The sequence below is a fragment of the Alternaria rosae genome (assembly GCF_020736505.1).
Source record: "Alternaria rosae strain MPI-PUGE-AT-0040 chromosome Unknown BKA58scaffold_2, whole genome shotgun sequence".
Lineage (NCBI taxonomy): Eukaryota > Fungi > Ascomycota > Dothideomycetes > Pleosporales > Pleosporaceae > Alternaria > Alternaria rosae.
The window spans coordinates 3,933,686-3,958,941 of record NW_025763571.1 but is presented as its reverse complement, the minus strand read 5'-3'; the positions used below and the strand labels follow the sequence as shown (position 1 = coordinate 3,958,941).

General features: G+C 53.3%; 11 protein-coding genes across 11 annotated transcripts; 1 reads left to right on the top strand and 10 right to left on the bottom strand.

The window, feature by feature from the left end:
* Window positions 1-53: 53 nt before the first annotated feature.
* On the top strand, window positions 54-1,531 carry BKA58DRAFT_309986 (nife hydrogenase-like protein; the record flags this gene model as incomplete). Its single annotated transcript, XM_046167272.1, has 2 exons — window positions 54-722; window positions 773-1,531. The coding sequence occupies 2 exons, from the start codon at window positions 54-56 to the stop codon at window positions 1,529-1,531; spliced, it is 1,428 nt and encodes a 475-aa protein (XP_046029764.1).
* A 672-nt stretch (window positions 1,532-2,203) lies between these two features.
* On the bottom strand, window positions 2,204-2,890 carry BKA58DRAFT_398922 (uncharacterized protein; the record flags this gene model as incomplete). The annotated part of the gene is made up of 1 exon (XM_046171514.1): window positions 2,204-2,890. One exon carries the CDS (start codon window positions 2,888-2,890, stop codon window positions 2,204-2,206), a length of 687 nt encoding a protein of 228 aa, XP_046029763.1.
* Window positions 2,891-3,661: 771 nt separating this feature from the next.
* Window positions 3,662-5,931, bottom strand: BKA58DRAFT_355462 (peptide transporter PTR2-A). The gene is made up of 2 exons (XM_046168643.1): window positions 5,667-5,931; window positions 3,662-5,590 (listed from the first exon to the last, which is right to left on the bottom strand). Exons 1-2 carry the CDS (start codon window positions 5,690-5,692, stop codon window positions 3,757-3,759), a joined length of 1,860 nt encoding a protein of 619 aa, XP_046029762.1. The 5' UTR covers window positions 5,693-5,931; the 3' UTR covers window positions 3,662-3,756.
* A 1,335-nt stretch (window positions 5,932-7,266) lies between these two features.
* On the bottom strand, window positions 7,267-9,744 carry BKA58DRAFT_106338 (zinc homeostasis factor 1). The gene is made up of 3 exons (XM_046163839.1): window positions 9,270-9,744; window positions 9,133-9,219; window positions 7,267-9,083 (listed from the first exon to the last, which is right to left on the bottom strand). The coding sequence occupies exons 1-3, from the start codon at window positions 9,393-9,395 to the stop codon at window positions 7,716-7,718; spliced, it is 1,581 nt and encodes a 526-aa protein (XP_046029761.1). The 5' UTR covers window positions 9,396-9,744; the 3' UTR covers window positions 7,267-7,715.
* Window positions 9,745-11,160, bottom strand: BKA58DRAFT_106337 (uncharacterized protein). Its single transcript, XM_046163838.1, has 2 exons — window positions 10,499-11,160; window positions 9,745-10,443 (listed from the first exon to the last, which is right to left on the bottom strand). Exons 1-2 carry the CDS (start codon window positions 10,932-10,934, stop codon window positions 10,094-10,096), a joined length of 786 nt encoding a protein of 261 aa, XP_046029760.1. The 5' UTR covers window positions 10,935-11,160; the 3' UTR covers window positions 9,745-10,093.
* A 1-nt stretch (window position 11,161) lies between these two features.
* Window positions 11,162-13,206, bottom strand: BKA58DRAFT_106336 (ASST-domain-containing protein). The gene is made up of 2 exons (XM_046163837.1): window positions 12,823-13,206; window positions 11,162-12,713 (listed from the first exon to the last, which is right to left on the bottom strand). The coding sequence occupies exons 1-2, from the start codon at window positions 13,106-13,108 to the stop codon at window positions 11,251-11,253; spliced, it is 1,749 nt and encodes a 582-aa protein (XP_046029759.1). The 5' UTR covers window positions 13,109-13,206; the 3' UTR covers window positions 11,162-11,250.
* Window positions 13,207-13,727: 521 nt separating this feature from the next.
* Window positions 13,728-15,548, bottom strand: BKA58DRAFT_106344 (uncharacterized protein). Its single transcript, XM_046163840.1, has 3 exons — window positions 15,433-15,548; window positions 14,170-15,128; window positions 13,728-14,122 (listed from the first exon to the last, which is right to left on the bottom strand). Exons 2-3 carry the CDS (start codon window positions 15,109-15,111, stop codon window positions 13,949-13,951), a joined length of 1,116 nt encoding a protein of 371 aa, XP_046029758.1. The 5' UTR covers window positions 15,112-15,128; window positions 15,433-15,548; the 3' UTR covers window positions 13,728-13,948.
* A 239-nt stretch (window positions 15,549-15,787) lies between these two features.
* On the bottom strand, window positions 15,788-16,675 carry BKA58DRAFT_398917 (uncharacterized protein; the record flags this gene model as incomplete). Its single annotated transcript, XM_046171513.1, has 1 exon — window positions 15,788-16,675. The coding sequence occupies one exon, from the start codon at window positions 16,673-16,675 to the stop codon at window positions 15,788-15,790; it is 888 nt and encodes a 295-aa protein (XP_046029757.1).
* A 928-nt stretch (window positions 16,676-17,603) lies between these two features.
* On the bottom strand, window positions 17,604-20,772 carry BKA58DRAFT_466538 (uncharacterized protein). Its single transcript, XM_046175016.1, has 3 exons — window positions 20,296-20,772; window positions 19,372-20,247; window positions 17,604-19,280 (listed from the first exon to the last, which is right to left on the bottom strand). Exons 1-3 carry the CDS (start codon window positions 20,727-20,729, stop codon window positions 17,939-17,941), a joined length of 2,652 nt encoding a protein of 883 aa, XP_046029756.1. The 5' UTR covers window positions 20,730-20,772; the 3' UTR covers window positions 17,604-17,938.
* A 168-nt stretch (window positions 20,773-20,940) lies between these two features.
* Window positions 20,941-23,538, bottom strand: BKA58DRAFT_378244 (uncharacterized protein). The gene has a single exon (XM_046169688.1). It carries the CDS (start codon window positions 23,236-23,238, stop codon window positions 21,070-21,072), a length of 2,169 nt encoding a protein of 722 aa, XP_046029755.1. The 5' UTR covers window positions 23,239-23,538; the 3' UTR covers window positions 20,941-21,069.
* Window positions 23,539-25,129, bottom strand: BKA58DRAFT_418335 (uncharacterized protein). The gene is made up of 2 exons (XM_046172668.1): window positions 24,950-25,129; window positions 23,539-24,894 (listed from the first exon to the last, which is right to left on the bottom strand). Exons 1-2 carry the CDS (start codon window positions 24,953-24,955, stop codon window positions 23,800-23,802), a joined length of 1,101 nt encoding a protein of 366 aa, XP_046029754.1. The 5' UTR covers window positions 24,956-25,129; the 3' UTR covers window positions 23,539-23,799.
* Between the last annotated feature and the right edge of the window lie 127 nt (window positions 25,130-25,256).

Sequence of the window (25,256 nt, the reverse complement as noted above, 5' to 3'; positions counted from 1 at the left end):
CTCTACACGCCCATTGAGGCCCTATACTCGACGTAGGGAGAGATACCACCACCATGCCTGTCTCCTTTGCGCGTCTGGCCGGCCCCGCGGCGAAGCGAGCGTGCCTCAACGCCTCCCGACCCCAGCTCCGATCGGCAATCCCTTCACGACCCATTGCACGCTGCCTGTCGACTACATTCCCCCGCCGATATGCTGAAGTCGAGGAGAGCCAGCGGACACGATTGGTCGCGACCGATTCCAACTTCGGTGGCGTTGCACCAGCCGAGACGGCCCAGGAAACCAGAGCGGAGGAGGATGAACATGTAGACACCAGGAAGATCCGGCATTACACTGTCAACTTCGGGCCCCAGCATCCCGCTGCCCACGGTGTGTTGCGCTTGATTCTGGAGCTGAACGGAGAGGAGATCGTGCGCGCCGACCCGCACGTTGGCCTGCTGCACAGAGGCACAGAGAAGCTCATCGAGTACCGGACATACCTCCAGGCCCTGCCATACTTTGACCGACTCGACTATGTTTCTATGATGACCAACGAGCAATGCTTCTCGCTGGCTGTCGAGAAGCTGCTGAACATCGATATCCCAATCCGCGCCAAGTACATTCGTACTTTGTTCGGTGAAATCACCCGCATTTTGAACCATCTCATGTCGGTCTTGTCCCACGCTATGGATGTCGGTGCTCTGACGCCCTTCTTGTGGGGTTTCGAGGAGCGTGAGAAGCTCATGGTGAGTTGTGCGTGGCAAAAGTATAGATTCCACATGCTGATTACGTCTAGGAATTCTACGAACGTGTTTCCGGTGCCCGTCTTCACGCAGCCTACGTCCGCCCCGGTGGTGTGTCGCAGGATCTTCCTCTCGGTCTTCTCGACGACATCTACCAATGGGCTACCCAGTTCGGTGACCGCATCGACGAGACTGAGGAGATGTTGACAGACAACCGCATCTGGATTGGCCGCACAAAGGGCGTTGGTGTTGTCTCAGCTGCCGACGCCATCAACTACTCCTTCTCTGGTGTTATGCTTCGAGGATCCGGTGTTCCCTGGGATGTCCGCAAGTCGCAGCCATATGACGCCTACGACAGGGTTGACTTCGATGTCCCAGTCGGTGTCAACGGTGACTGCTACGACCGTTACCTCTGCCGTATGGAGGAGTTCCGCCAGTCTCTCCGCATTATTCACCAATGCTTGAACGACATGCCAGCTGGCCCCGTCAAGGTTGAGGACTACAAGATCGCGCCCCCACCACGTGCTGCCATGAAGGAGAACATGGAGGCCCTCATCCACCACTTCTTGCTCTTCAGCAAGGGTTACACTGTCCCACCTGGCGAGACATACAGCGCTATTGAGGCGCCCAAGGGAGAGATGGGTGTCTTCTTGGTTTCAGATGGTAGCGAGAGGCCGTATAGGTGTAAGATTAGGGCACCTGGATTTGCACACTTGGCCTGCATGGACCAGATTTCAAGAGGTCATTTGCTCGCCGATGCTGTGGCCATCATCGGAACCATGGACCTTGTGTTCGGCGAGGTCGACAGATAAGAAGTAGAAGAAAGAAATAGAAAGGTGGCTGCATTTTGCTTCGATTTGCACAGCATGGTTTTCTTGTCGCGTTCCATCAAGGATATAGGGCCAGTGGGTGACACGCGTATGGTTGACGAGATCAATCATTAAGACGATTTGGTCTTCGGTGTGGTGGATCAGAAGTGGCAGCAGCGGATTGAGTGACTGGTTGTAAATACTGTACCTATGCTTTTCTCGAGAGTCGATTGATATTTGCATGTTCGAACCGTCCCTTTTAGTGAGCGCATCATGGAGTGGTGAGCAGAATGTTGCGTTCTTTGGTTATTCAAGTCTTTCTCTTTGCCATTCTATCACAACATGAAGGTCTCACAGCATGGCATGGCCGTGAGCATGTCGTTGCTGTGAAATGGTCCACGATGCAGGTTTGCAGTAAGCTATGAACAATTATCGGCGACTATACTGATTATACAGTTACCACCACAGTGCATGTTAGTAAATGAACTGTTGATGGCAATAGGACCGTTCCAGAAAAGCACCAGCTATGCAATGAGGCTACGATACTGCTGTTACCGATGACAGCAATTTGTGAACCATGTTCCGACTAGATAAAACTTACACCAAGGTGCTGAAAGACGACATGACGGTAAGACCAGCTCAGTTGTAATATTCATTATCCTTTCCCATGTTTTCCTACAAGAACATGCCTGCAGCGGAGCCGAGCGCCATGATGCCAAATACCGCCAGCCCAGCCTTCGAAAACGCACCATGTGTAACGCGCACCGCACTGGCGCCGCCCGTCGAGTCCGCATTCGAAGGACTACCACTCGCGCTCGCATCGCCACTTGAGCTCGCAGTCGCGCTCCCACTCTCGCTCATCGTCCCCACCGATGAGGATTGCGCCATAGAACCACTGCTACTAGCTGTATCCGGGTCCGTCGAATTCTTGCTAATCTCATCGAACGGTGGAGTGCAGATGACAACGTCGACCCTCTTGCTCAGACACTCTCCCAGCTCCAAGAAGCTCTGTTCATCGCTAGCCGAGCACATTACCGTGCAAGGGAACGGACTACCCATTGCAGTGCTCTCCTTGTTCGAACAGCAAGCGTACATGTCCCAGAAAGCATGGTCGTTGAAGTCCGCATCGTTACTGATAACACAGCCGCCATCGCGGCCAGATGGCCGACCGAGAGGGTAGTTGGAGGGCTGCGCGGGTGTATCGGGGATGACGGAATTCGAGGCGCATCCTACTGCAGCGCCATAGCTGAAGATGGACGGGAACTCTGTGGGTTTGGTGAAAGGACTCGGCGACGCATTTGTGTAGGTTGTGTAGACGTAGTTGTAGGTCGTCGTCGGTGTCGTGGTGATTGTAGACGTCATCTTAAACAGTTGTTGCTGCATATAGCGTGATGCGAGTGGAATGTTGGTAGGCAGGTAGTAAGGGACGAGTAGCTACCTAGCTGGAAAGAGAGGCTGAAGGAGGTTGAGCACTACCACAAAAGCAAACAAGATAAACTTCAGCTAGAAAACGACGCACGAGCTGACGCGTCTGAGCAAGAGAGCTATACCGTATCACAGGTGAAAAGAAGCGGTGTCTCGAACGTAGGCGACGAAGGATACGAGGTGTGACGGAGCATACGAGCTTAGGACAGGCCAAATCTAGAAGGTGAGCATAGGCTGCTTTTCTTAGTTTCTCAAAATAGTAAGCGAGATCGTCAACACTTTGCAGAGAAGAGTCGTTTTGGAAGCCGAGACGTAGAAAACGAATATGGGCATCTATCTTATAGCGTTCGCTGCACAGCAAACAATCAACTGGAGTGAATGAAAGTGCATGGGGGTAAAGTATCTTCGCCAGTACGCTTCACGGTGAGTGCGGGGCTGCTTGGCTTAGCGCGGCGACGCCAGCCTTCCGCTAACTCCATTGGCGGTGGTTAGGTCTCGAGCGCTCTTCCAACTTATCAAGCCTTGTGGTTGCCCAAAATACCAGGCAATCTGGCACCCTGCCGAACAATAGTGGACTGTGGAACATAGGAACGCGTTCTCAGGTTAGGTCGAAGTCCAGGACTGGATCGACATTACTGCTTTTTAGAGGACAGGAAGGAAAGCCATTCATTTGCATGTCACATCATCAAAGAATAAACGATTTGTTTTGAACAGTTGAATTCTCATCTTGGTATCATAGCTGCCATGCAATATGGCACATTAACTTCATACTAGCATCCCTTTCGAAATCTCCCCAAACTCATCTATGCCTTCTCATCAATAGAATGGTGAACACCGACAGTGCGGTCTCCGTGCACACTGCTTCTCCTCAGGGTCTCATCCTTGTCGTAGTCCTGGTCAAGCTGGTTCATCTCGTCCTCAGTCTCGTTGAGGTGGTGGAACAGAATCCAGATGAGGCAACCAGCGATGAACGATGCAACGGCAAGACCAGCAAACATCCACTGAATCTTGGGGTCAACGACAAGCGGGTTAAGAGCCTCGGAGATGGCAGATCCGAAAGCGTTGGTGAGGAGGTACATGGACTGGACGAACGACTTCATGCTGGGCGGGGCCTTGGTGTACGCGTACTCGAGTCCAGTAACGGAGGCGAAGATCTCAGAGAGACCAATGAGAATGTAGGCACCGGTTTGGGCGGCAACGTGAATGTTGTTACCCTGGTGAACGCCGTCGACAAGATCAGCGTCGCAGCCTAGAGGGGTCATGTAGCAAGGACCCGAGTGGTAAATGTAGTATTGGATGACGCAGGCGTAAACCATGGCCATGGATGCGATCCAGAATCCGGCAACGATACGGTTGATAGGAGGGAAGGCGATCTTGTGCTTGCGGAGTGTGGGCATGAGCCACTGGTCGACAATGGGCAAGAAAACGATAATAGCGATGGGATCGAAGTTCTGCATCAGATCGTTGGGAATGCCGTGAAGACGCATCTGACCGGCCTGGGTGACGAAGTTGTTGGAGAAGTTACCGTAGACAACCCAGTAGATGGGGTAGAAGCAGAAGACCTGGCAAGCAATAAGAGCACGCTTGACTTCATCGACAAAGTGGTCGTCCCAGTTGAGGACCTTGGTCTTGCCGAGGCCGGCCTGGTAAGATGGCTTAGCAGCATCCATGTTGCGGTTCTTGATCATCATCCAGATAATACGGAAGGCGTCGGTAATGATGGATCCCTGAGGAGGTCGGACAACGTAGACCTTGCGACCGAGGACGAGGACGAGCAGTCCGACGAAGAAGACGCAGAGGCAGAGCAGGTAGGCACTCCAGAAGTCGCGATCGCGTTCCAAGTATGGAGTAGCGAGCAGAGATAGAGATCCGGCGTTGATGCACCAGTAGAAGATCATGTAAATCCTCTGGATGGTAATGGCAGGGTCAATGATGACCTTCTCGCCAGTCTTGTCATCGGTACCAATGACCATTTGTCTCCTCTTGTATTGATCGGCAATCAAGGGCGCAACGTTGGACTTGATGCCTCCAGTTCCGAGACCGATGATGATAATAGCAACAATGTAACCAGCGAGACCAGCGCCGTGATCCAGAGCGGAAGGAATGGATGTGCAGGTGAGGACGATAAGACCGAGGATGTAGACGCAGCAGAAGATGACGATGGTGTTGTACTTTCCAAGGTACTGATCGGCAATGATGGCACCGAGAATGGGAGTAACGTAGCACCAGAACTGGAAGAAGGTGGTGAGGCCAGTGGCTCCTTGGTGACCCATACCGAGCGCACCGCGACCTTCCTCACCGCTGCGAGGACGCGAGATGTAGTTTTGGAAGATGCCGGAAGCACCATAGTAGGTGAAGCGTTCGCAGAGCTCGACGATGGCGACCAAGAAAGCGCTCTTGGGGAGGGGCTCTCCAACCTTGCGGAGTGTCTTCAACTCCTCCGCGGTGGGCCTGATGCCACCGATGCCATCCTCCTCTTGAACATAGGAAGCAGCATCGGAGTTGGAGCCAGCAGTGAGCGCACCGGGCTTCTCGACGGAAACATGCGCGCCGGCAACGTTGGAGTCGTTGATGGTGGCACCGTAGAGATGAGGGTGCTGGTCAGCGACCTCTTGGCCGTGCTGTAGTGCCTCAGCGCTGTCAAACATGTCAGCAAACCGTATCAATCCCAGTAGACCCGAGTACCAAAGGGCCGAAGAGCAAGGGAACATACGCAGTAGTCTCGTGGGCGGAAGCCATGGTTTCAAAGCTCAATCGCGACCAAAGACTCGGTCAATGGAAAGGCAGCCCAGAGCGAGTGTGACCAGAAGATGAGAAGGGAATCCGGTAACACCTGGAGTCATACCAGAAGAACGACGACACCTCCATATTTAACCCACCCCCTCGTTGAGCACACGCGGTACCCACATGGCATTCACCTACCCAATGGCTCCGACGTTTGCCTCTGTCGCTCAAGGGCAGTGGGACCAAGCACGCACAAGCACTCTCGCCAGGCCCGATGTAACGTCTTGATAGCCCTGGTTCTAACCAGATAAGCATAGTCGTCCGGCACAAAGCCTGTCGAAGCCTTCCCTTGGCAGCTTAGTCGCGCCACTGCCCGCTCGGCGTGCAGGCAACCGATTCGCCCCCCAACGCGGAACACCTGCAAGCACCTGCCAAACGGGGCGATTACACGCGGTGATCTTACGTTGGTGTTTGTAACAGAGTAGTTGGTTACCACACCTCAATGTCGTGCCGGGCTGCCGGGCCCTCGCCTGGTAATACACTCCTCATGGTTCGCCAGTCCGCCAGTTCGCTTCGATATAAGGCAACCCCGGCAGGATCAATATTCGTATTGAAAAAAACCGCAAACGCAAGTCTAGCTGCAGTCATGCTAACCACTGTGCCGCCACAGAGATAGGAAGGCATCGGCAATCCTGCAACCAAGAGGCCCAATACCTTCCATTACACAGCACTGGCCGACCCATAATCTTTCCAATCTCCAGCCTTCCAGACACTCATCTGTTTGCAGAAAATTTGCCTGGCCGACCCACTCCGATTTGCGGAAAGTAGTAATGGTTCTGCCATTCTCTCCGGTTTCAGGGACCAGGTCCTCCGAATCTAACGACCTCGGTTTCTTCTACAAACGGGCCCGAACAGACTAGCTCGGGCAACGCCGAGAGAGATAAGCTTCTGACCCGCTGTGGAGCTGTTCACTCGTGCATGGTCATCTCGCCTAGACACGCTCGATTGGGGATTCCTGCCACGACATGGCCAATGGGTCTGGGAGGATCTCCGCATCGCGCGCTTAGAATGTGCTTAGTGGGGAATTTAAGCGGTGGTTGGGTCTTCGATGTTGGTGCATGGTCATTGTTTGATAGCGGTGACCGAGGATCAGGCGAGCAACAGGCGTAAGACGATGCTGATCTGGGAGTGTGGCACCTGGGCAGTCGATGTTCCTGTATCTCGTTGTTGTAGAATTGTCATGGCGAACGCGACGGTATTGCTTTCGACGAACTCTCTCGAGTTTCAATCACCTTCGTCATTCACACCTCGTCATGGCACGCAATTTCCGTTACAAGCACGGCTAAGCTGCAGCGCCCAGACACGGAAGGCGCGGTCAAGCTTTGTTACCGACACACATCAATCTGTCAGCGGCGCAGTGGCGCGCCTGAACCTCGGGACGCCTACATGATCCCTTGGGTAAGCGCACAATCCCCGCGTTAATCCCGGGCTTTCCCTTGCCTATGCGATTCTTGCTCGCTTTCCGCGTGCCTGTCGTTGAGGCTTCCAGAAGGTCACACCTGCAGCAAGCATGGCGGTACCCACGGCTCAACCCACAGATCTGGAAGCTGCTTATCCTTGTGCCCACATAAGCTCCATAGTATTAGCTTGGTATATGCTTGGAGTGCTTCGTGTCACAGGGCGCGGGTGGAGATGTTGCCCACTTGGGTATATTATCCACAGCATCAGCACGGTGCAAGTGAGACACGCGACCTGACCTGTCAGCTAGTGATTTGGTGGAGGGGTGGGTGTAAACGGTGAGATAAGGATACGGGCATACGAGGCGCGTTTCGTAATATTTTCTTAATTAGGTTCACCTCTCATCTACTCGTCGAACGCACAACGATGCAATCAAGCTTCATCGGACTCTCTACACGCAACCCGCGATCGACGAAAACCCATCGCCTTAGCTTTTGGTACAAATATCCTCACAAACGATAAAGAAAGTTGACACATAATGCGTCGGGTACTGCGAACAACAGAAGGAAACAAGCAATGCTTATGATGACGGCCCGTTGGGACCGGTAGTGTTGGGGTCACAACATTGCTTTCCTCCACCGCAGCTGTCGGGGCACTCTAGAAGACAGGCGTCAGGGCCGCCCTTGACGCTGGGGTTCTTGCTCTTGCGACCGCCATCTTCCGCGCCGCTTTCGTCTGAGCCATGTGCCGAGTGGTCATGGCTAGCATCGAGGCAGAATTCGGGCTGGATGGTCGAAGAGTGAATACCGTACTGGTGGAGGCATTCGCGGATTTGGCGTGCAAGATCCATGTAGCGTGCTGAGCCCTGACCCTTGAAGTCAAAGTCGACCTGGACGTGGAGCGACGCGATGAGCTTGGTGTCTGATAGTTGCCAAACGTGGAGGTGATGGCAGGAGACGATGCCTGTGAGGTCGGTGATGTCGTCGGTGATGTCGTCGATGGACAAGTGCTCCGGGACGGCTTGGAGAAGGATACGAGATGCAGCCTTGCACAGGGGTAGAGCAGACAGGAGAATGATGACGGTGATGAGCAGAGATACCGCGGGATCGGCATACATCCTCCAGGAGTAGTCCGTAAGCCAGATGAACAGAGCAGTGGCAATGACACCAATGTTGCCCAGGGCATCTCCCAAGACGTGTAGGAAGACACCTCGCATGTTCAGATCAGCGTGAGAGTGACCATGTCCACCTCCAGACGCCTCCTTCTTGGGCTGATTGTGCTTGTGGCCCTTGTGGTTGTCCTTCTGGCTAGTCTTGCCATTTCCGTGAGCGTGAGTGTGCGAGTGGTCGTGCGAGCCGTGGCTCTTGGGTTTAGATAGAAGCGAAGTCTGCTCAGTAGGCTCCTCATCCTCGACGACATCGTTATCCTCGTCATCTGCTTCATCGTCGTGCGCGCGGGAAGACTCGATGATGCTGTTCCTGAAGGAAGAGGGGTGTACGTAGATCTCGTCAATGGTCGCATAGTTGCGCGAGTGCGACCGGCTGTGGCGCTTGTTCTTCTTTGCCGTGGCTTTGGAGGGGGTTTGGGTGAGGTTTGATGGGAAGCCGACGCGGTTCTGGGGCAGCACATCGGCTACATTACCGCGCTCGTCCGCAACAGCATGGTCATGCGCATCGATGCTGTGAGAGTGTCCCTCCTCGGCGTGAGAGTGTGCGTCGTTTCCGTGGGAATGACCGTGAGAATGGCCGCCGTGACCGTGGTCGTGGAAGAGGAAGAGACCGATGATGTTGGACAGGAGACCGCAGGAACCGACGATGAGGATAATGACGGGGTGGGAAACGTCCTGAGGCTCGACGAAGCGCTGGATAGCCTCGAGGAAGATGGAGAGACACAGCGCGACAAGGAAGACGCCGTTGATGAGGGCACCCAGGGTTTCCGCGCGTTGCCACTACTCCAAGTTAGTATAGTCGTCGCATGCCAGACGTGAGGCTTCTTACTCCGTATGTGTATGTCTTCGAGTTGGTCTTTTGGCTAGCGACCTTGACGGCCCATAATCCAACGAGGAGCGATATGACATCGTTCAACTGTGGGTGGTGTCAGCATCAGCACTTGCCGCGAGGCCAGATATACGCACCATGTGGAACGAGTCGGCGACCAGCGCCAAAGAGTGCACCGTATAACCCGCAATGAGCTCGACGAAGAAGAATGCCGTGTCGATAGCCAGCAGGATCATGATGCGCGTCGATTTGGAGAGCCCCATGTTGGCGGTATCGGAGCGCCGTGGACGCTGTATCGGGCTGGAGTGATGACGGCGCAAAGGGTGCGATCGGGGCTTCGACGCCTATTATACAACCGCAGAGGTGGCGAGGGCAGCGTTGTTGTGTTGGCAAGGACGCGAGAAAGGGAGGACTCACGGTTCGCAATGTTGCGCGTAGGATTAAGAAACAAAGTGGCGCTAGATATTGCGTCAAGGATGTGCCCCAAGCATTCCGCCAAACATGGCTCTGTGAGGCGTTAACGGCCCTATCTGCCCAACGTAACTTTAATCGCCTCGAATATTATAGTCTTTCCAAACTTTCGGGACATTTGGCGCGGGGCATGTTCGCTGCTCGCTGACTGCCCTCAACAGCTTGAACATACACCGAGGCCTAGGGCCAATTCATCCATTTCGATAGCCCATATACCCACAAACACGGCAGACCTTTCCAACGCTTTGCCCCGCATAGTTACTACGGTTTGCTGCCGCTATGCCTTCCGCCGAGTTCCGTGCCACAGCTTGAACAGTGAGCATAACTAGTTTGAAGGGTCTAACATGGACCCACAGCAAACGATGACTATCCGAGACATGTTTGAAGCGTCAAACTCCTCCATGACTAGTTCTGGACTTGTGCTCGTGGCTGGTGCGCTGACTAACCACATCTGCGCATGCTGTAGCATGTGAACTACGGCAGACACTACTCATCCTCTAACATACGACTTCTCTATATCGACTCCAACGAGCACTGCAAATGTCCCCAACAGCAACAATCCCATCAACGCCATAACGAGTCCTACTTCCCACCCTCCCGCCATCGCCTTCCCTCTCACCAGCGCTCGCTGTAGCCTCCAAAACCTGATTGCTCCAATCATAACCACTACAATAGCCATGCAGATGAAGGTTGCTGCAAGTGGTTTCCCAATCTTGTAGTAACCAAAGCGCGAGTTGGGCGTAGACGAGTGTTGCAAGTGGAACAGCTGGGCAGTCACGATGCCCGTCACAACAAGGATGAGGGAGGTGCGAAGGTAGCCCAGGAAAGTGCGTTCGAGTGCTGAGGCATAGTCAGCGGTTGGATTGTGTGAGGAAGCAAAGAAAAGGAGACGTACCTAGATGATCTCGATGCGCTCCTTCGTCGATGCTAAGACTAATATGTGTAGTCCAGAACCTGACGAGTGGGTTATACCACCGCTCTGTCCTGTCCACTTCCTCTCTGTCGTCTCGATCCTCATACCCATCGACCTGTGTACTCGCACTGTCTACAGCAGAAGTACGGCGTCTCAGGTCGTCTCTAGATCCATGCATGGAGCTGCGCAGTGACGTGTCGCGTGATCGAAGACTGGCGAAACTGGGCGTCGCATGCGCTTCATCTGCTCCAGCAATCCTTTCGTGATGCACAGGAACTAATTCCTTCGAGAAGCGTTGGCGCTCGTATCGCACTGCATCCTCGGAATCGGGGTGTGGCTCAGCATGTGCGTGATAGTGAAGAGCAGCTGAAGGTAGGTCAAGTGGTGGTAGCGCGCGAGATGATGTCGGGTCGCTCATCTGTGGGGCCTACAGGTGTGACAGAGTAGCAAGAGTAGGAGCATCCATGGATGTATTCAAACATGATAACAGTCGCGCAATAGGTATGCGACAGTGTCCGAGCGTGGTGTGATTGCTGCGTACGTGCAACAAGCAGGTTGTGGGGATCGACGGCACGTCGCTCGGGTGGTCGGGCATCATAACCTTTGCACACCTTGGAAGCACATGCAAAACCGCCTATTAGACACAACAGCAACTCGAACATTCAATGACATGATATATTAGTTTACGTTCCAGTAATTCGTCGTGACTACCTCACTTCCTATCAACAGCTTCCTCATGCAAGCGCCAAGCCACCGACGACCACGACGGCAGCAACGTACACCTGCTCCATCACTCCATGTGTCGCTCTTGCCGCAGCACCGCTCGAAGAGCTTGAAGGAGCAGCTTCCGTGGCCGATGGTGTTGAACTCGTAGGAGTAGCAGTAGGCGAAGGAGTACTCGCAGACCCAGTCTCCTCAACATCATCCGGTGCATCGTAGAGCTCGTTTCCATCACTCGCCATCGTCCAACCCAACGCGGTACCATCACCGCTAACAGCCTTACCACGTACAAAACTCTCCAGCTGCGCATCCTTCAGATTAACCGTCGTCTCGAATCCCGTCCTCCTAGCAACAGTGACATTGGTCCAGGTACGTGAATCGCTAGCATTGGCTGTGCACACGACCCAGCTCTCAACCTCGGTAGCACCGTTCCAAGAAAAGAACGCCGTGTTGCCGTCTTGGTCCCAGTGCATGTCCGGCTTGGTTGATGGCTTACCCTCCCATTGCTGGCGGTACGCTCGGTATGCGTTTACGACGTTGCTCTTGCCGAATTGTACATCGAGCAGGACATTACCATCGTGATCTAGCTCGGCGAAGTAGGGCTGGCTACCAAATCCAAGCATGAAGTTTGTGGTTTCGTTGGAAGGATCAATGGCTTGTAGGCTGCCTTCGAAAGTACCAAAGGTTTTCCCTAGATTGGTGAACTCGGTGATAAGTTTGACGGTCTTCTCATCCTGGTTTACGTCGAGCAAAAGGCCTCGCGAGTATCCAATGTTTTCGGTGGGTCCGTTGTCGAAGAGCGTCATGCGCGTTTGATCTTCGTCCACCCAGCGAGCATCGTGCTGGAACGCGAAAGTGACCGCTGGGTCAACATCAAAGTCCGATTGACGGCCTTGAAGGCGCCAGATAATGCTTCCATCTTGTCCAGAAATCTTGTAGATGCAGTCCATGACACGCGCTGAAACCAGGTAGTCGCCGTTCTTGTCCTTTTCAACCGAGTTGATGTGGAAGTAATCCCACGGCGCTTCTTCGGACTGGCCAACGTCAGATGGTAGAGAGTTGTACGACTCGTTGATTCCAACATGCGTACTGGCGTTCCACTCGAAGACAAGCTCTCCAGTCTCGATGTTGATTTCCTGGAATGTGTTCTCGAATAGCCAACCGCTCTCAACACCCCCAGACGCTGTCAGATCCCATGGAATACCATGATAGATCAAGACGATCGCAGTATCGTCAGCGGTGATGAGGAACTCGTGGATATCGCCCATTTCGTCTCCGAACTTGCTAACTTGGAAGTGCGCTATCTCGTCATAGCTCTGGTTGAGGATATGGTAAGAGCCGCGCCCGTAGCCGTTCAGTAGCTCTCCAGACCAGAGTGTGAGTACAGGCTCGCCCTTGTACGTTTGCGTCTTGAAATCGAAGGGTTCGCTGTAATTTCCTGTCCACACAAGCGAGCCCATGCGGTCTTCCGAGAACTCTGGTTACACAAATCAGTACATGGATGCAGCGTGATACGATAGGGCTGACCCATATGCAAGGTTCATGTGACACCGTCAACCAGCTTTCTGGGAAAGAAAAAGACGTACCATATATCGCTGGCCAATTCTGCCCACTCGTAGGTAGACCGTTGATCCCCAGAAACACATGCCCACTCATCAATGCAGTGCCGTTGCGATTGATTTGCATCTGTGGTGGCTTCACGTCCACATTGGACCTATAAGTTTGGTACGGCGTGCCACTTGGATCTTCAGCTCCATAGCTATCGAAATCGTAACTGACAGAGTCTTGCGCGGTAACGAGAGGCAGTAGTAGAGACGAGAGCTGTAACAGCGCAAGGCTAGCCTGAGTAATGACTGAATGAGCTCCGCGCATCGTGACGGCACACACTTAACGACTGACTGGAGCAGAACGGGATGATAGCGACAGCAGGCAGCAGCAAGACCTAGCAATGAAGAATTTGGAGCATAAAGAAAGGGCAAACAGGCTGAGAACAAAATATAAAGCGCATGCACAAAAACGCGGCAAGCCGTAATGGACCCCGGCCAGGGTGCGGCTGTTGGATTCCCAGCTCATCTCCTCAATCCGGTCTGTCGATTGCTTACACTTGGCCCGGATAAGCAGAGCAAGCCACGCGCATTAGGCCTAACACGTCTCTCTTGGGGCCAGGTCATGGGGGTGCGTGATCCTCTTCGATGCAGCTTGTAGCTTTTAGCTGGACAGCTGCAGTCGGGTGTGGGGCCGCGGCATACTAAGGGCCCAGAGTATTGCATCCTACAAACCCTCTATTACACATACGATGATGCTGCCGCCCATTCACCGGTTTTGGCTCTACGCCTGGGTCCCTGCAGATTTTGTTCGTAGGCTGACAAGAGCTTTGTTGTGACGCAAAGTAAACAGCAGGCTGAAGTTAGGCGTGCTAACGACACGCGTTGATACGGACGACTGTGCCGTGCGCCACAAAATGAATGGCGGTTGCCGCGTCGAGCGGGGCTGGGAGATGATTCGTGCACCACCGCCACAGTCTTTCACTCTCGCTTATCGCTTGTCAGGTTTGACGGAAAATTGTTGTTGGTTAGCGCGGCATCCCATCTCCACTTACATGAAGCAGGTTCTTGGTGGATCGGTGGATGGATGCATCATGATGCCAAGTCAGGATGAATTCGTCGGCTTATGTTACCGTCTTGACCTCTTGGGCTGTTGTGCAGACCGACTCTACTTGCTCATGAACTTGCTCGCCATGTTAAGAACACTGCCGAGGCCGCCTCCAGAACCGCCTCCAGAACCGCCGCTACCACCACTGCCTCCACCCATCTGCGACTTCAAGTAGAACTTGAGAGCCATCTGTGCAGCCTGCGCAATGGCATCTTGCTTAGTGGCGCTCGGGTCCTACGCGTGTCAGTACCCATACAAGCTGTGTTGAGCTTCTGACTTACGGTCTTTCCCTCGCTCTGTTGCTTGTCAAAAAGCTGGGCTGCCTGTCCCATGGCCATACCGATGAACTTGTTCTGTCCGCCCTTGGCATCCTCGTTGCTGCTGTTGTTGAACATCTTCATGGCTTGCATAGCAGCAGCAGCTCCGACGTTGTTTGAGCTGGCTTGCTCGTTGCCGCCATGGCCACCGCTACCGTAGAACTTCTCGTGCTGTTTGACAGCGTCGTCTTCGTCAACATCCTCGTCCTTGAGCTTGTCCTTCTTGCCGGACAGCATGCCGAGGACATTGCTGAAGAGGTCGTTGTCGCCGCTGTTTCCAGACTCGCTGGATGCGTGCTGGGCTGCGCCAGAGAAATCGTCCGAGCCACCGCCGTAGCCACCACCCCCACCGTAGGATGTGCCAGAAGAGTGTTGGCCTTCATGGTGACCTGATCCGCCGTAGCCTCCCGAGTTGCCTCCTCCATAGCTGCCACCTGATGGGCGGTCGTTGTAGTTGTCACCGCCGCCCGAGTACCCACCGCTTGGACGAGACTCCTGGCGCCTGTCATCTCCATACCCTCCGCCTCCCGAGTAGCCTCCACTGGGACGATCGTTGTCATAACCTCCACCCTCTTGTCGTCGTCCACCATGGTCTTCGCGTCTGTCATCACCTAGTGCAGGGCCACCGTAACCGCCTTCCTGTGGTCTTCCATATTCTTCTCTGCGCTCACCACCCCCACCGTAGCCACCTGAGGAGCCATAGTCACCTCCACCTCCACCTCCACCCCTCCTCTCTTCGTCGCCGAGAGCAGGTCCTCCGAAGCCTCCCTCCTGGGGACGGCCGTATTCTTCGCGACGATCACCGCCACCGCCATATCCGCTCTGTCCGTGTTCGCGGCGGTCATCTCCGCGGCCACCGTAGCCAGACTCCTGGCCGTACTCGCGGCGGTCGTCGTTGTAGGACATTGTGTAGAGTCGAGGGTCTATATATGTGTTAGCAATCGATGCGCCAAGCTGCACTACTCTCGGAGTGCCGATGTGACTATGAAGCGTAGCATCGAGGCTTGCCAGTTGGATGAACGTCCAGGATGCTTCACCAGAAGCTTGCCCCGAAGCTTGGGAGCAGCCAAGCTTCATTAGACCTGGGCGAATATCCAAGAAGCTCGCAACTGACTAATGCCTACGAGAAGATTGCAAACTTACAGTGTGTGGTGAGTTGAAGAGTGGATCGATTGAGCGTTGACAAAGTGTGAATGCGTAGATGTGTGTTAAGAGGATGCCACGCACCTAAGTGGCAGAACCGACACCTATAGCTCTGGCCAGTCTTGGAAGTTACATGCCCCTCCAAGCATGAGTTTGCCCCTCATTAGTGACGTATACCTACCCACCACGCGGCAAACTTCCCTGTCGTGATTCGCACTAGTGTTACAGCGACATCTGCACTGTCTGGGCACGCATGTCATGTCACGTCACGCGATTAATCGATTGGCGGTCAGAGTGGTAAGGGTACAATTGGTTTGTATTTCTACAAACATACTATAGTAGCCTCGGCGCAAAAGCTGCACTATGGGAGCCAAGCGACGATTTGCAGCTATGAGCGGCCATATACACTCTACCGACCCTCATGCTATCACACCGACCTTTAGTAGTCATCGCTTCTCTTGTTTGAGCTACCATATCCCGAGCTCTCGCGGTCGTTGGAACCATAGCTATCTTCATTCTTGCGTCCAGAGCTTCCGTACGAGTCATTGTCGTCACGGCCCGAAGAGCCTCCATACCCAGAAGAGGTGTTGCCGGAGCCGTAAGAAGATTCTTCAGAAGCACCAAAGCCACCGGAGGACTTGTTACTGGAGCCGTAGCTGTCGTTGTCGGTCTTGCGGTTGGACGAGCCGTACGAGTCATCATCGTCTTTGGGGTTCGATGAGCCATAGCTCGACTGGTTCTTGCTGCCATACGAGTCGTCATCGTTACGGTCCGAAGAACCATAGCTGGACTGTTTGTTGCTACCGTATGAGGAATCTTTGTTGTCGTTGTCGTTCGAAGAGCCGTAGCTGGACTTCTTGTTGCTGCCGTACGAGTCTTCGTCGTTATCGTTACGGTCAGATGAACCATAGCTCGAGGACTTGTTCTCAGAACCGTAAGTATCGTCACTGTCCTTGCGGTCCGAGGATCCATAGCTGGATTGCTTGTTGCTACCATAAGAGTCTTCGTCATTGTCGTTGCGGTTCGAGGAGCCGAATCCGGATGACTTGTTGCCAGACCCATAAGAGTCGTCATTACGGTCCGAGGAGCCATAGCCCGATGACTTCTTCTCAGACCCGTAGGTGTCCTCATCGTCATTCTTGCGGTTAGAGGATCCGTAAGAAGTGCTATCGTTGTCATTCGACCCGTAACTGGACTTCTTGTTGTCGTAGGACGAGTCCTGGTCATTTCCATATCCGGAAGACTTGGTGCCGTACTCGTTGTCCTCACGGTTGCTGCTACCATAGCCTGAGGTACGGTCCTCACGGTCGTTGTCGTTGTAAGACATATTGATGAAGATGTGTTTGAGTGAAAGACTCGGAAGGTTTGGAATGTGTGGTGCAGAGGGTACTTGCTGTTTGTTTAAGACTGACTATGGAGGCAGACCTCTTCCTCTTTATATGCATTCTCTGAAGGGCAATCTACCCCTCCATCACCCCGCAACGCCGAAAGCAGGTTTGGTGTTGTTCATCCCGCCTGCGCTGTATTACTATCGCTTGACCCCTGTGAAGCTGAGCCGTACATTCGGACCGCTCTAGATCTCGGCAAAGTCCGAATGTGCCCTGAATCAAAGGCAGCCCATCACCAAAACTCTCATGGCGAGTAACGGAGTCTCCATCGTGGCACCGCGAAGCTACCGCAAACATATGGTCCAGCAAGGGATGAGGAGTTTTGATGTGGCCTTTTACAGTATGAAATGACCTCATCAACTAGCCTAGTAATACCGTGAACACTCCGAAGCTGGACTTGCGGGATTAATGTGGTGGCCGATCATGGATCTCTTGTCCGGACACATTTGGAGTGTTGGAGGGGTAGCTGTCAAGTCGGCGAATAGAGCATGTGCGATCGGACACGGGATGACCGAAGGGTGGGACATCGAGCACGCAAGCGACATGGATCGCGAACTGGACCTACAGAGCACAGCCACCTCAGCCACCTCAGCCACGTTTCTAGCCATGGTCTTACCAAGAGCCGGTCAATGTCTCTGCTGCAGAGATACCTTACAGTAGGCCGGTTCTCCGCGACAGCGTTTGCATGATACGGTTTGCTGCCATCTGTTTGTGCGATCGTGCAATTCCGGTTCCGAACGGACGCGTTGATCACCAGCGTACGTGGCACCAGCGAAGGCTCTTGCTGAACCCAGACGATCATTACATTCACCGATATAATCTTCCGCTCATATGCTCATTCTGCTCATTCTGCTCATTCTGCTCATTCTGCTCATTCTGCTCATTCTGCTCTTCGAACAGGTCGAGCGTTTACGTTCACTCTTGCGCCCACTAGCCTCATCATCTTGACCAAAGCGTCCATCTTGTTTACCCACTGCACATCCGGTCCTCATCAGTCCCGTCTCTCTTCTCGTACCTTGATGGTATTGACCTTTCCTGTCAATTCGCGACAGTCAGTTCTGTTATGCTCTTTCAGCCCGGGCCAAGCCGGCCATGCGAAGGATCCACCTCGCTAGTCGAGATTGCGATGATAGAGCGTTGAACGACACTTTCCGTTGTAGATGTATGATTGACTTCGTCCAGGTCTTTCTCTAGATTGCAAATTACTCGACAGGAAGAGTCTGCTTCAATTCAGCGACCGCACGCTCGATCTTTTCTGCCATTGATGTTTGTGAGAAGAGTTCGGCACACGACAGCGGCGTCATGTCATCGTCTGTGACAGTAATTAGATCAGCGCCCCACTCGATCAGAAGATCCAGTACGTCTTCATGATTGTTCACAATTGCCTCGATGATTGGTGTCCAGTTGTCCCAAGTTTGTACGTTGATATCGCAACCGTGCTCCTTGAGTTTTCGCACCATATCCAGATCTCCACCACGACAGGCTCGGTAGAATGGAGTAGCTCTGGATGTCGAAGGTAGATACGGATTGGCTCCATGCTCCAGGAGCATTTCGAATACCTGCGAAGCACAAAACTCGGCCGCAAAATGTATCGGAGTCAAAGCTCTTGGGAATTCTGGTTCGGAAGTTGGCTGATCAGCGTTTGCACCATGTTGTAACAGATATTTCGCTATGTAAAGATTGTTCTCCTTGGCTGCAGCATTCAGGCATGTTAGACCGTTTTCGAAGCTATAGTCCAGGCTGGGTAACTGTCGGATCAGATTGGTTGCAGTAGCGTTCAAACCAAGCCAAATGCATAAGCAGATGGGGGAATAATCGAAGAAGTCGGTGTCGCAATAGATAGTGGAAAGCAGATCCTGCCATCTTGTGTAGCAAGGTGGGCCCTCTCCAGAATCGAAGAATAGGTACAAGAAAGGGATGGGGATGTTTCTCGCTGACCAGTAGTCTCCTGCGAGCGTCACATGCCTGTACCAGTTGACTGCGGCATATCGACGAAACGCGTATCTCTCGTCAACATCCAGATCCAGACTCTCGTCAAGTGGCTTACTGAACGCGTCGAAAGTGAGGTATCGTAGACACAAACCAGCCACCCAAGCATGCGCCTCGCTTCTGTCGACGTGGAATGCACTGGCTGGGCTTTGTCGAATCTCACTAGAGCTCAAATACTCTTGAAATGAGTAATGACAGAGCTTCACTACACTGGTTAGTCCTCCCAAGTCTTCGATGCGTACAAGAGCAGATACAGGTTCCAGGACATCGTATGGATCCGTAGCTACGGCGTCATGGTCTAGATCGCATTCCTCGGGTTGCATAGCCAAGACCTCTGCTAACTGGCGAGCAGTCATGGGCGAGGCAGCAGCAATAAGACACCGGAACAGTTTCTGTACCTCTTGAATCTTCGTTGGGTATCGCGTTGCGATGTTGTGTAGAAGTATTTGATACGTGTATCCAAGCCCATTTGGTAATCTTTGTACCATGTGCTTGATTTCCCTATCCGACTTCGCTGCACAAATGTAGTCGATCTGCAACCGTGCCTGTAGTATTCTGGAATCCGTTAGCTTTCTATCTCTGACATAAACTATGCCTCTGGAAACTTGCGCCCAGCACACGTGGTTGAAGGGAAAAAGTAACTTACGTGCCCGCGCAGAGGGAAATATGCCGCTGTATGACAGGCATAATGCTGGTGTTTCTCACTTTCAACACACCTTTAGCTAGGCGCAATTGAAGTTCTTCCTTGATGTAGTGCTGAGTGTCGGGACGCATATTCTCTGCAAGAATTATGTGTGTCATGGCGAGGTTTGGATATCGCCCTTGCGTGCGAGCATCGAACCGGCTCGTCAGAAGGGTTCTGATGCGGCAGCCTGCGCTCTTTCCGGAGTTGTGTATCGTTGTGAGGCTTTGAGCTATGGCGTCACCTTCAGTGGACTCATCGAGCGCGTCTACGATGACGAATACTTCTTTGAGGCATGCGATCGACGAGCGGATCAGTGGTATATACTCCTCTTTATGACAAGGACGGCTGCCTTTCTTAGACTTCTCATTGTACAATACTCTCCCTCGCTCGAGAGACAGTGGTGAAGCTTCCATCACCTGCCTCACGACGCTTGCAGCGAAATTTTCGTGTGCCATTTTCGCGCGATCGCGATGATCGCAGAAGAAGTATACAATTGCGGTGGTATCCGTGCAGAGCTGTTGAACATGTCGAATGATAGAAGCGCAGAGAAGCGTTTTACCTGCTCCAGGAAGACCAGTTATCCACATGGTACCAGCATTTGAGTCTTCCCAATCCTGAAACTGTTTGGAGTGTAAGAGCCATTCTCCGGTTCCGGGAATATGACGACTCAATGCACTTGCAAGACTGACATGCGCACCATTAGCTGGCGCGGGACAGACCCATGTTACCACCCTCTGTGCTTCCTCACGACTCATCTGCGCACTGAGCTGCTCAGAAATATTCTCCATCTCGTCTGATATTAGGCCTTGACCTATTTCGATGCGCCGTATTGCGGATCTATGGACCGTTTAGGCCAGATAATCGTCAACGAGTGTGTATACTCACGCAGAGTTGGCCTCGATAGCATTTGCGAGCAATCCGCGCATGTGATGAAGTCTCTGTAAGGCATCTTTGGTCTCTTTCTCTTTGAACGGCCACATCAATTTCCTCCCGAAGTTCTTCGCATCTTGACCATTGACCTGCTCGCATTTTGCCAGCGCCCGCTCAATCGACTTGAGCGTTGACTGACATTCTTGAAAGACACCTACCCTTTCAAGCGCCTGCAGCGCATCATCTGAAGCGGCTTGAGGTGACGTATCTGCGATTTGCTGAAGCTGCGCCAGAAGGCTGTTGATGGCCGCTGTTTCCGTCAGGAGACTCCGGATCTCGCTGGGCGCTCGTGCGACTTTGGATAGGAAGTTGTAGCCGCCGGCGAGCAGGGCACCACTCAGTTGCACAAGCTGAGCGACAGACGTAACTGTGCCAATGACCTCAGCCATGGTATAGGGTCAACCATCAATGCATGTAACCGATCGCTGTAAGTGTGTGAAGTGTAAGAGTCTAGGAAGGCAGGCGCGTCAGAGCTGAACTTTGGCGCGAAGGCGGGGAGACGCCCAGCCACTTCCCTACCAATGAATAATCAACACTTGTACCCGATGAAGAAGAGAATGCGCTTTTGTCGCAGACTGGGGCCTGCTATTGGTTCGGGCTGGTCATTGAAGCTGTACTTTAGTATGTCATTTGCACCCGAGGACCACGATCATATCGACAGTCGCTGATTCATAAGGGATGAGAGACAACGTTCGTTCCACCAATGCACAAAGATCATCAGACACCCCTTCAATACCCTTCGACGGGCCGCACCTCCTCATGCGCTTCACTTCTTCTATCATACGCCTCCGCCAACCCCTTCAACTCCCCCAAATCCTCAATGAGTATACTGACATTCTGTTTCGCCATCAACAGAAGAGCATCGAGTTTGTTCTTCTTAAGAAGGCCCTGCGTCGCTCTTCCAGCCGACAGAGGCGGCGCCACATAGCCTTCTGGCTTACAATAGTCCAACAGTTCATCGTCTTGAACACCACGAGTTGTTGTACGTGAGAAGATGCGAGCCAAAGGACTACGATATGCTTCCCGCTTTTTCTGAATATCGAAGAGTGTGCGCCAAACCTCCCATTCACGCTCCCAGCATCCAGTCAGAATGTTGGTGCTGAAATCTGCTATGCGCTTTAGCTCTGTGATCTCGTCTTTTAAGCTGCCATTCTCTTGATCGAGTTCCCTGATCTGGATATGCTTCTCTTTCAGGTGCGCGCTGAGCTGCGGAATGAGATCTTCTTCTAGGCCTCGGACGCGATCTTGGAGACCGTGAACAGCTGTATGTAACCTTTGGACAAGACGAACTTCTATTGGAATGTCTGACGTAGCATTGCTGGGCGGCACAAGTGCAGGGAAGGGTAGCAGATGCGGAGGTGCTGAATCCTGAACCACGTCGTAGTGAAGGGCGAGCTCGGAAGGTGTTAGTAGAGAACGGAGGAGGTTGAAGACATGCTCTGGCACGCTATCGGGAAGCGCAGGTGGGTAGTGGAGGGCATCATTACTGGAGTCCCCGCTAGAGCTTGATGGGGGATAGTAACCTGGATGTACACCATTCGTTAGTTGAGCTGGGCTCTCTTCACTGCCTCCTCGTAATGGCCAGTTGTTAGGCGTGGGAGAGCGATAGAGAGTGCGGCTTGAACTCGAGTCGCTATCATGTCCAGAACTGACACCATTTGTTAGCGGCTGCTGCTGCTGCTCTTCAACCCCCCTGATATCCTCTAGTGACTGCGATGAAGGCGCCTGCTCAGCATAAAGGCGATCATGAAACGCACTCCCAGCAATTGGGTAGCTGAAATCTGGAACAAGACCAGCGTCTATCACCGTGATAGGGTGAGTATCTCCATGCCCAGAATCAGCAGCGGTAGAGTTTTGATGCACTCTTTCTCGAATCCTTGCTCTCGTGGCCGGATCGACAACATCATTGCGAATGATTCTGTTAAGCGCTGTAAACCATGTTAGTAGTTCAGGCTGCTCCGTCAGGTCCGAGAAACCATTTGGTAATTCTGTAGCCAGTTCCGCTTGAGCTTGCGTATGTACAGAATCTGCTAAAGCAGGTGGGGGAGATGGATCCGTTCGCAATAACGCATCAACAGTACTTCGAGGCGGAACTGTTGGATGCAATGGTGCTGCAGGGGTTGTCGTTGTCGGTAGGTTGTGTACTGCGCTTGACTCATTCATAGTGGCCTGTCCACCAGAATCACCGAACTGACGATCACCTGAAGGGTAGTCCATGAAGCCATCCCACTCACTCGTGCCTGGCGTGATCGGCACCCTCGGTAGAGATGGTTGTCTAGGAGGAGATGGTCTCTGTACTGAAATCTGTGCTCGCCGGACAGTAGGAGTCCTGCCGCTTCGCTCTTCCCGTCGCCTAAGATTCTCCGCGTTTTGTGCGGCAGTCAAATAATTACTAGGTACAGGTCGCGGGTGCTGTATTTGCCCAACCGCAACAGTCTTGTTCTTCTCTTCCCACCTCCTCAGGTTCTCTCTGTTCTGTGAGGCCGTCAAGTACTCACTTGGTACGGGTCTTGGAGGGAGCTTTTGCTCTCCTTGTGTTTTTGGACGCCGGACTGGTGTTCTATGCACCTCCTGGCGTAGCTCTTCACCCGGTGGACCAGCATACATTGGTTCTACGTCCGAAGCCAACATAATGCTGTTGAAGAAGAGCTGCTCTCGTGGGTATATATGGCTTCGGTACGGGCCCCTATCGATGATCACCGGAAGTTCGTCTGGCGAGTCACTACTTCTGGGCCCAATACGTCGGTCATCGAGGTCATTCTCGATCTTGTCGAGAGCCCTTTGCCTCTCCTTCTCGCGTTGTCTCTCTAGCTGCCTCGGTGTAGGGGACGGTTCATGGATCGTGTAATAATGAGTAGGGCGTCGGAATGGGTGTTTGAGTCGCTGAAAGGATGGCATCTGCGTGGTTCTGGTGCTGTTGGTCTGGAGGCGGAGATATTAGAATGCCTGGGAGGGGCAGAATATCAGGACATGAGTGTTCGATGGTGAGGATACATGGGGGGCTGTTTGGCAGTTCCATGTGCTCGATTGTGACAAAGGGCCGTTTGTGATCGCGCTGGCTGAACATTCGCTTCAATGCAATCGCAGAGCGGTGCGTGGCCATGGCAATATTTGGACACATTGATCCTCGGCAAAAGAGATCTTGGTGGTTCCGAAGTGACAGCACAAACGTTAGACAGAGCACAATCCATGCGGCAAGGTCAGAACGGAGTAGAAAGGGTATCGTGATATGTTGGAGCCTGAAGGTATGACTACCGACGGCGTTATAAATATACACTACTTGGATTGTAGTCTCTTACAGTGAGATACTTACTGTGAAGCCATGATCGTTCTTCCGGGTATGCAACAACCGTAAATGCGCCATGAAAAAGAAGAAACCGCTCCATGGCTATGCAACCGCGAGAATGCAGATGAAACGCCCCCATGCCGTGTGATCGTAAACCGTAACGCCGAAGAACCTCAAAACCTCTTCTTCGCCTTGGCAGCCATAGCCGCTAACTTCTTCTTACGTTCTTCTTTCTCACGCTTCAACCGATTTTCCTCAGCAAGTGCCTCCGCGTCTTCCTTCTTAGCAACCTTAAGGGCTATCTGTTCCTCTTCTTCTACGTCCCAGATACCACCCTCCATATCAGAAGAAGCGTCGGAGGCATAGTCTTCTTCTTCGTCCTCCATCTCACTAAGCTCATCCCAGTCTGCGTAGCCGTCATAGCGTCCCTTGCCCGGGTTCGGTTTGGCCTTGATAGCTGGTGTGCCGTTTCGACTAGACGTTGCGGGGGCGCTCGCTGGACGGGCAGTGCCTTTGTAGCCAACTTCGACAGGCTTCTTGGCCGGTCGTGCCGTGCCTTGATAGCCAACCTCGACGGCCTTCTTCTTGTCTTTTGAGGGATCGGCTTTCGGGTCTAGTGTTCTCGAGGGTAATCCAGCGACAGGCTTCTTGCCCTTTGCGCCGGCACTTGCTTCTGCCTTGAGTGCCAAGCGTTCTTTTCGTGTAAGGATCTTTGTTGGCTCATGCTTGATTGGTGGGGCGATAGGCTTCGTCAAATCCTTCTCTTTCGCTTTCTGAAGCATAGCAAGGTATCCTTTCTTGGGCGCAGCGGATGAGGCGGGTGTTGAGGTAGTGACAGGGGGCGCAGGCTTGGGTGCAGGAGCTGCAGCCTTCGGTTTGGCAGCGGGTGCGTTTGACGACTGTAGAGGTTTTCGGACGGGGGGATTCGCTGGCTTTGAGGAGGCTGGTGCAGCAGTGCCACGATATGGGACAGCGGTGGTAGGTGCGGACGGAGTTGGTTTCGACGTGGCAGGCGATGAGGTGGCGCGCACCGCACCATTTGCTTGCGCTGATCCCCCGACAGCCTCTTTCCTCTGTATCTTGACTTGTCCACTCTCGACGGGACCTGAAGCCTTGCGCTTCAGCTGCGGTGTTTGCGAGGCGCCATTTGCCCCTACGGTCGGTCGCGATGCTGGCCTAGGGGCTCCGGCGGGCGGGCCTTGCTTCGAAACGGTCGCCTGCGTCTTCGCGCCCGTACGGTCGATTATAGACATGATGTCTTTGAGAGACTAGATGATGTAGTCAGCATACGACCACTGGCGGGGATGGGGTTGCCGGACTCACACTCATGATGGGCAGCTGATAAGCGTTTGACTCAGGACTTCCGGTCGTCAAATCGATTGGAGGACAAGTTGTACATGCTTTCCAGGTGAGATTCGCCGGTGTCGATTGTCGGCGATGACTGATCACGCGCGCGGGGAGGGAGCTGGGCGCACGGGACCGGTCGTGGATTGAAGAGGGGAGCGGCCAGAGAATGAGCGGTCGGCGGCGGCGCAGACAAGTCGCTTTTATACATGGCTTTGCGCCTAGCCCGACGGCACGTGACAAGGCGGGCGTTGTGCGCTAGTCGCATCGCGGCATAGCGCAGGTA

What these genes read in the sequence shown, in the direction of transcription:
- BKA58DRAFT_106344 (XM_046163840.1), bottom strand. Translation starts at nt 15,111, where the DNA reads ATGTCCTACAACGACGACCGCCGCGAGTACGGCCAGGAGTCTGGCTAC. An exon ending in AACAGAGCGAGGGAAAGACC is followed by an intron (nt 14,123 to 14,169) that starts GTAAGTCAGAAG and finishes TGACACGCGTAG; the next exon opens with GACCCGAGCGCCACTAAGCA.
- BKA58DRAFT_378244 (XM_046169688.1), bottom strand. Translation starts at nt 23,238, where the DNA reads ATGCCATCCTTTCAGCGACTCAAACACCCATTCCGACGCCCTACTCAT.
- BKA58DRAFT_106336 (XM_046163837.1), bottom strand. Translation starts at nt 13,108, where the DNA reads ATGCGCGGAGCTCATTCAGTCATTACTCAGGCTAGCCTTGCGCTGTTA. An exon ending in GAATTGGCCAGCGATATATG is followed by an intron (nt 12,714 to 12,822) that starts GTACGTCTTTTT and finishes TTGTGTAACCAG; the next exon opens with AGTTCTCGGAAGACCGCATG.
- BKA58DRAFT_355462 (XM_046168643.1), bottom strand. Translation starts at nt 5,692, where the DNA reads ATGGCTTCCGCCCACGAGACTACTGC. An exon ending in TCCGCCCACGAGACTACTGC is followed by an intron (nt 5,591 to 5,666) that starts GTATGTTCCCTT and finishes CATGTTTGACAG; the next exon opens with CGCTGAGGCACTACAGCACG.
- BKA58DRAFT_466538 (XM_046175016.1), bottom strand. Translation starts at nt 20,729, where the DNA reads ATGGCTGAGGTCATTGGCACAGTTACGTCTGTCGCTCAGCTTGTGCAA. An exon ending in GCTATCGAGGCCAACTCTGC is followed by an intron (nt 20,248 to 20,295) that starts GTGAGTATACAC and finishes AACGGTCCATAG; the next exon opens with ATCCGCAATACGGCGCATCG. An exon ending in ATTTCCCTCTGCGCGGGCAC is followed by an intron (nt 19,281 to 19,371) that starts GTAAGTTACTTT and finishes AACGGATTCCAG; the next exon opens with AATACTACAGGCACGGTTGC.
- BKA58DRAFT_106337 (XM_046163838.1), bottom strand. Translation starts at nt 10,934, where the DNA reads ATGAGCGACCCGACATCATCTCGCGCGCTACCACCACTTGACCTACCT. An exon ending in AGCGCATCGAGATCATCTAG is followed by an intron (nt 10,444 to 10,498) that starts GTACGTCTCCTT and finishes ACTATGCCTCAG; the next exon opens with CACTCGAACGCACTTTCCTG.
- BKA58DRAFT_106338 (XM_046163839.1), bottom strand. Translation starts at nt 9,395, where the DNA reads ATGGGGCTCTCCAAATCGACGCGCATCATGATCCTGCTGGCTATCGAC. An exon ending in TCGCCGACTCGTTCCACATG is followed by an intron (nt 9,220 to 9,269) that starts GTGCGTATATCT and finishes CACCACCCACAG; the next exon opens with TTGAACGATGTCATATCGCT. An exon ending in CGAAGACATACACATACGGA is followed by an intron (nt 9,084 to 9,132) that starts GTAAGAAGCCTC and finishes AACTTGGAGTAG; the next exon opens with TGGCAACGCGCGGAAACCCT.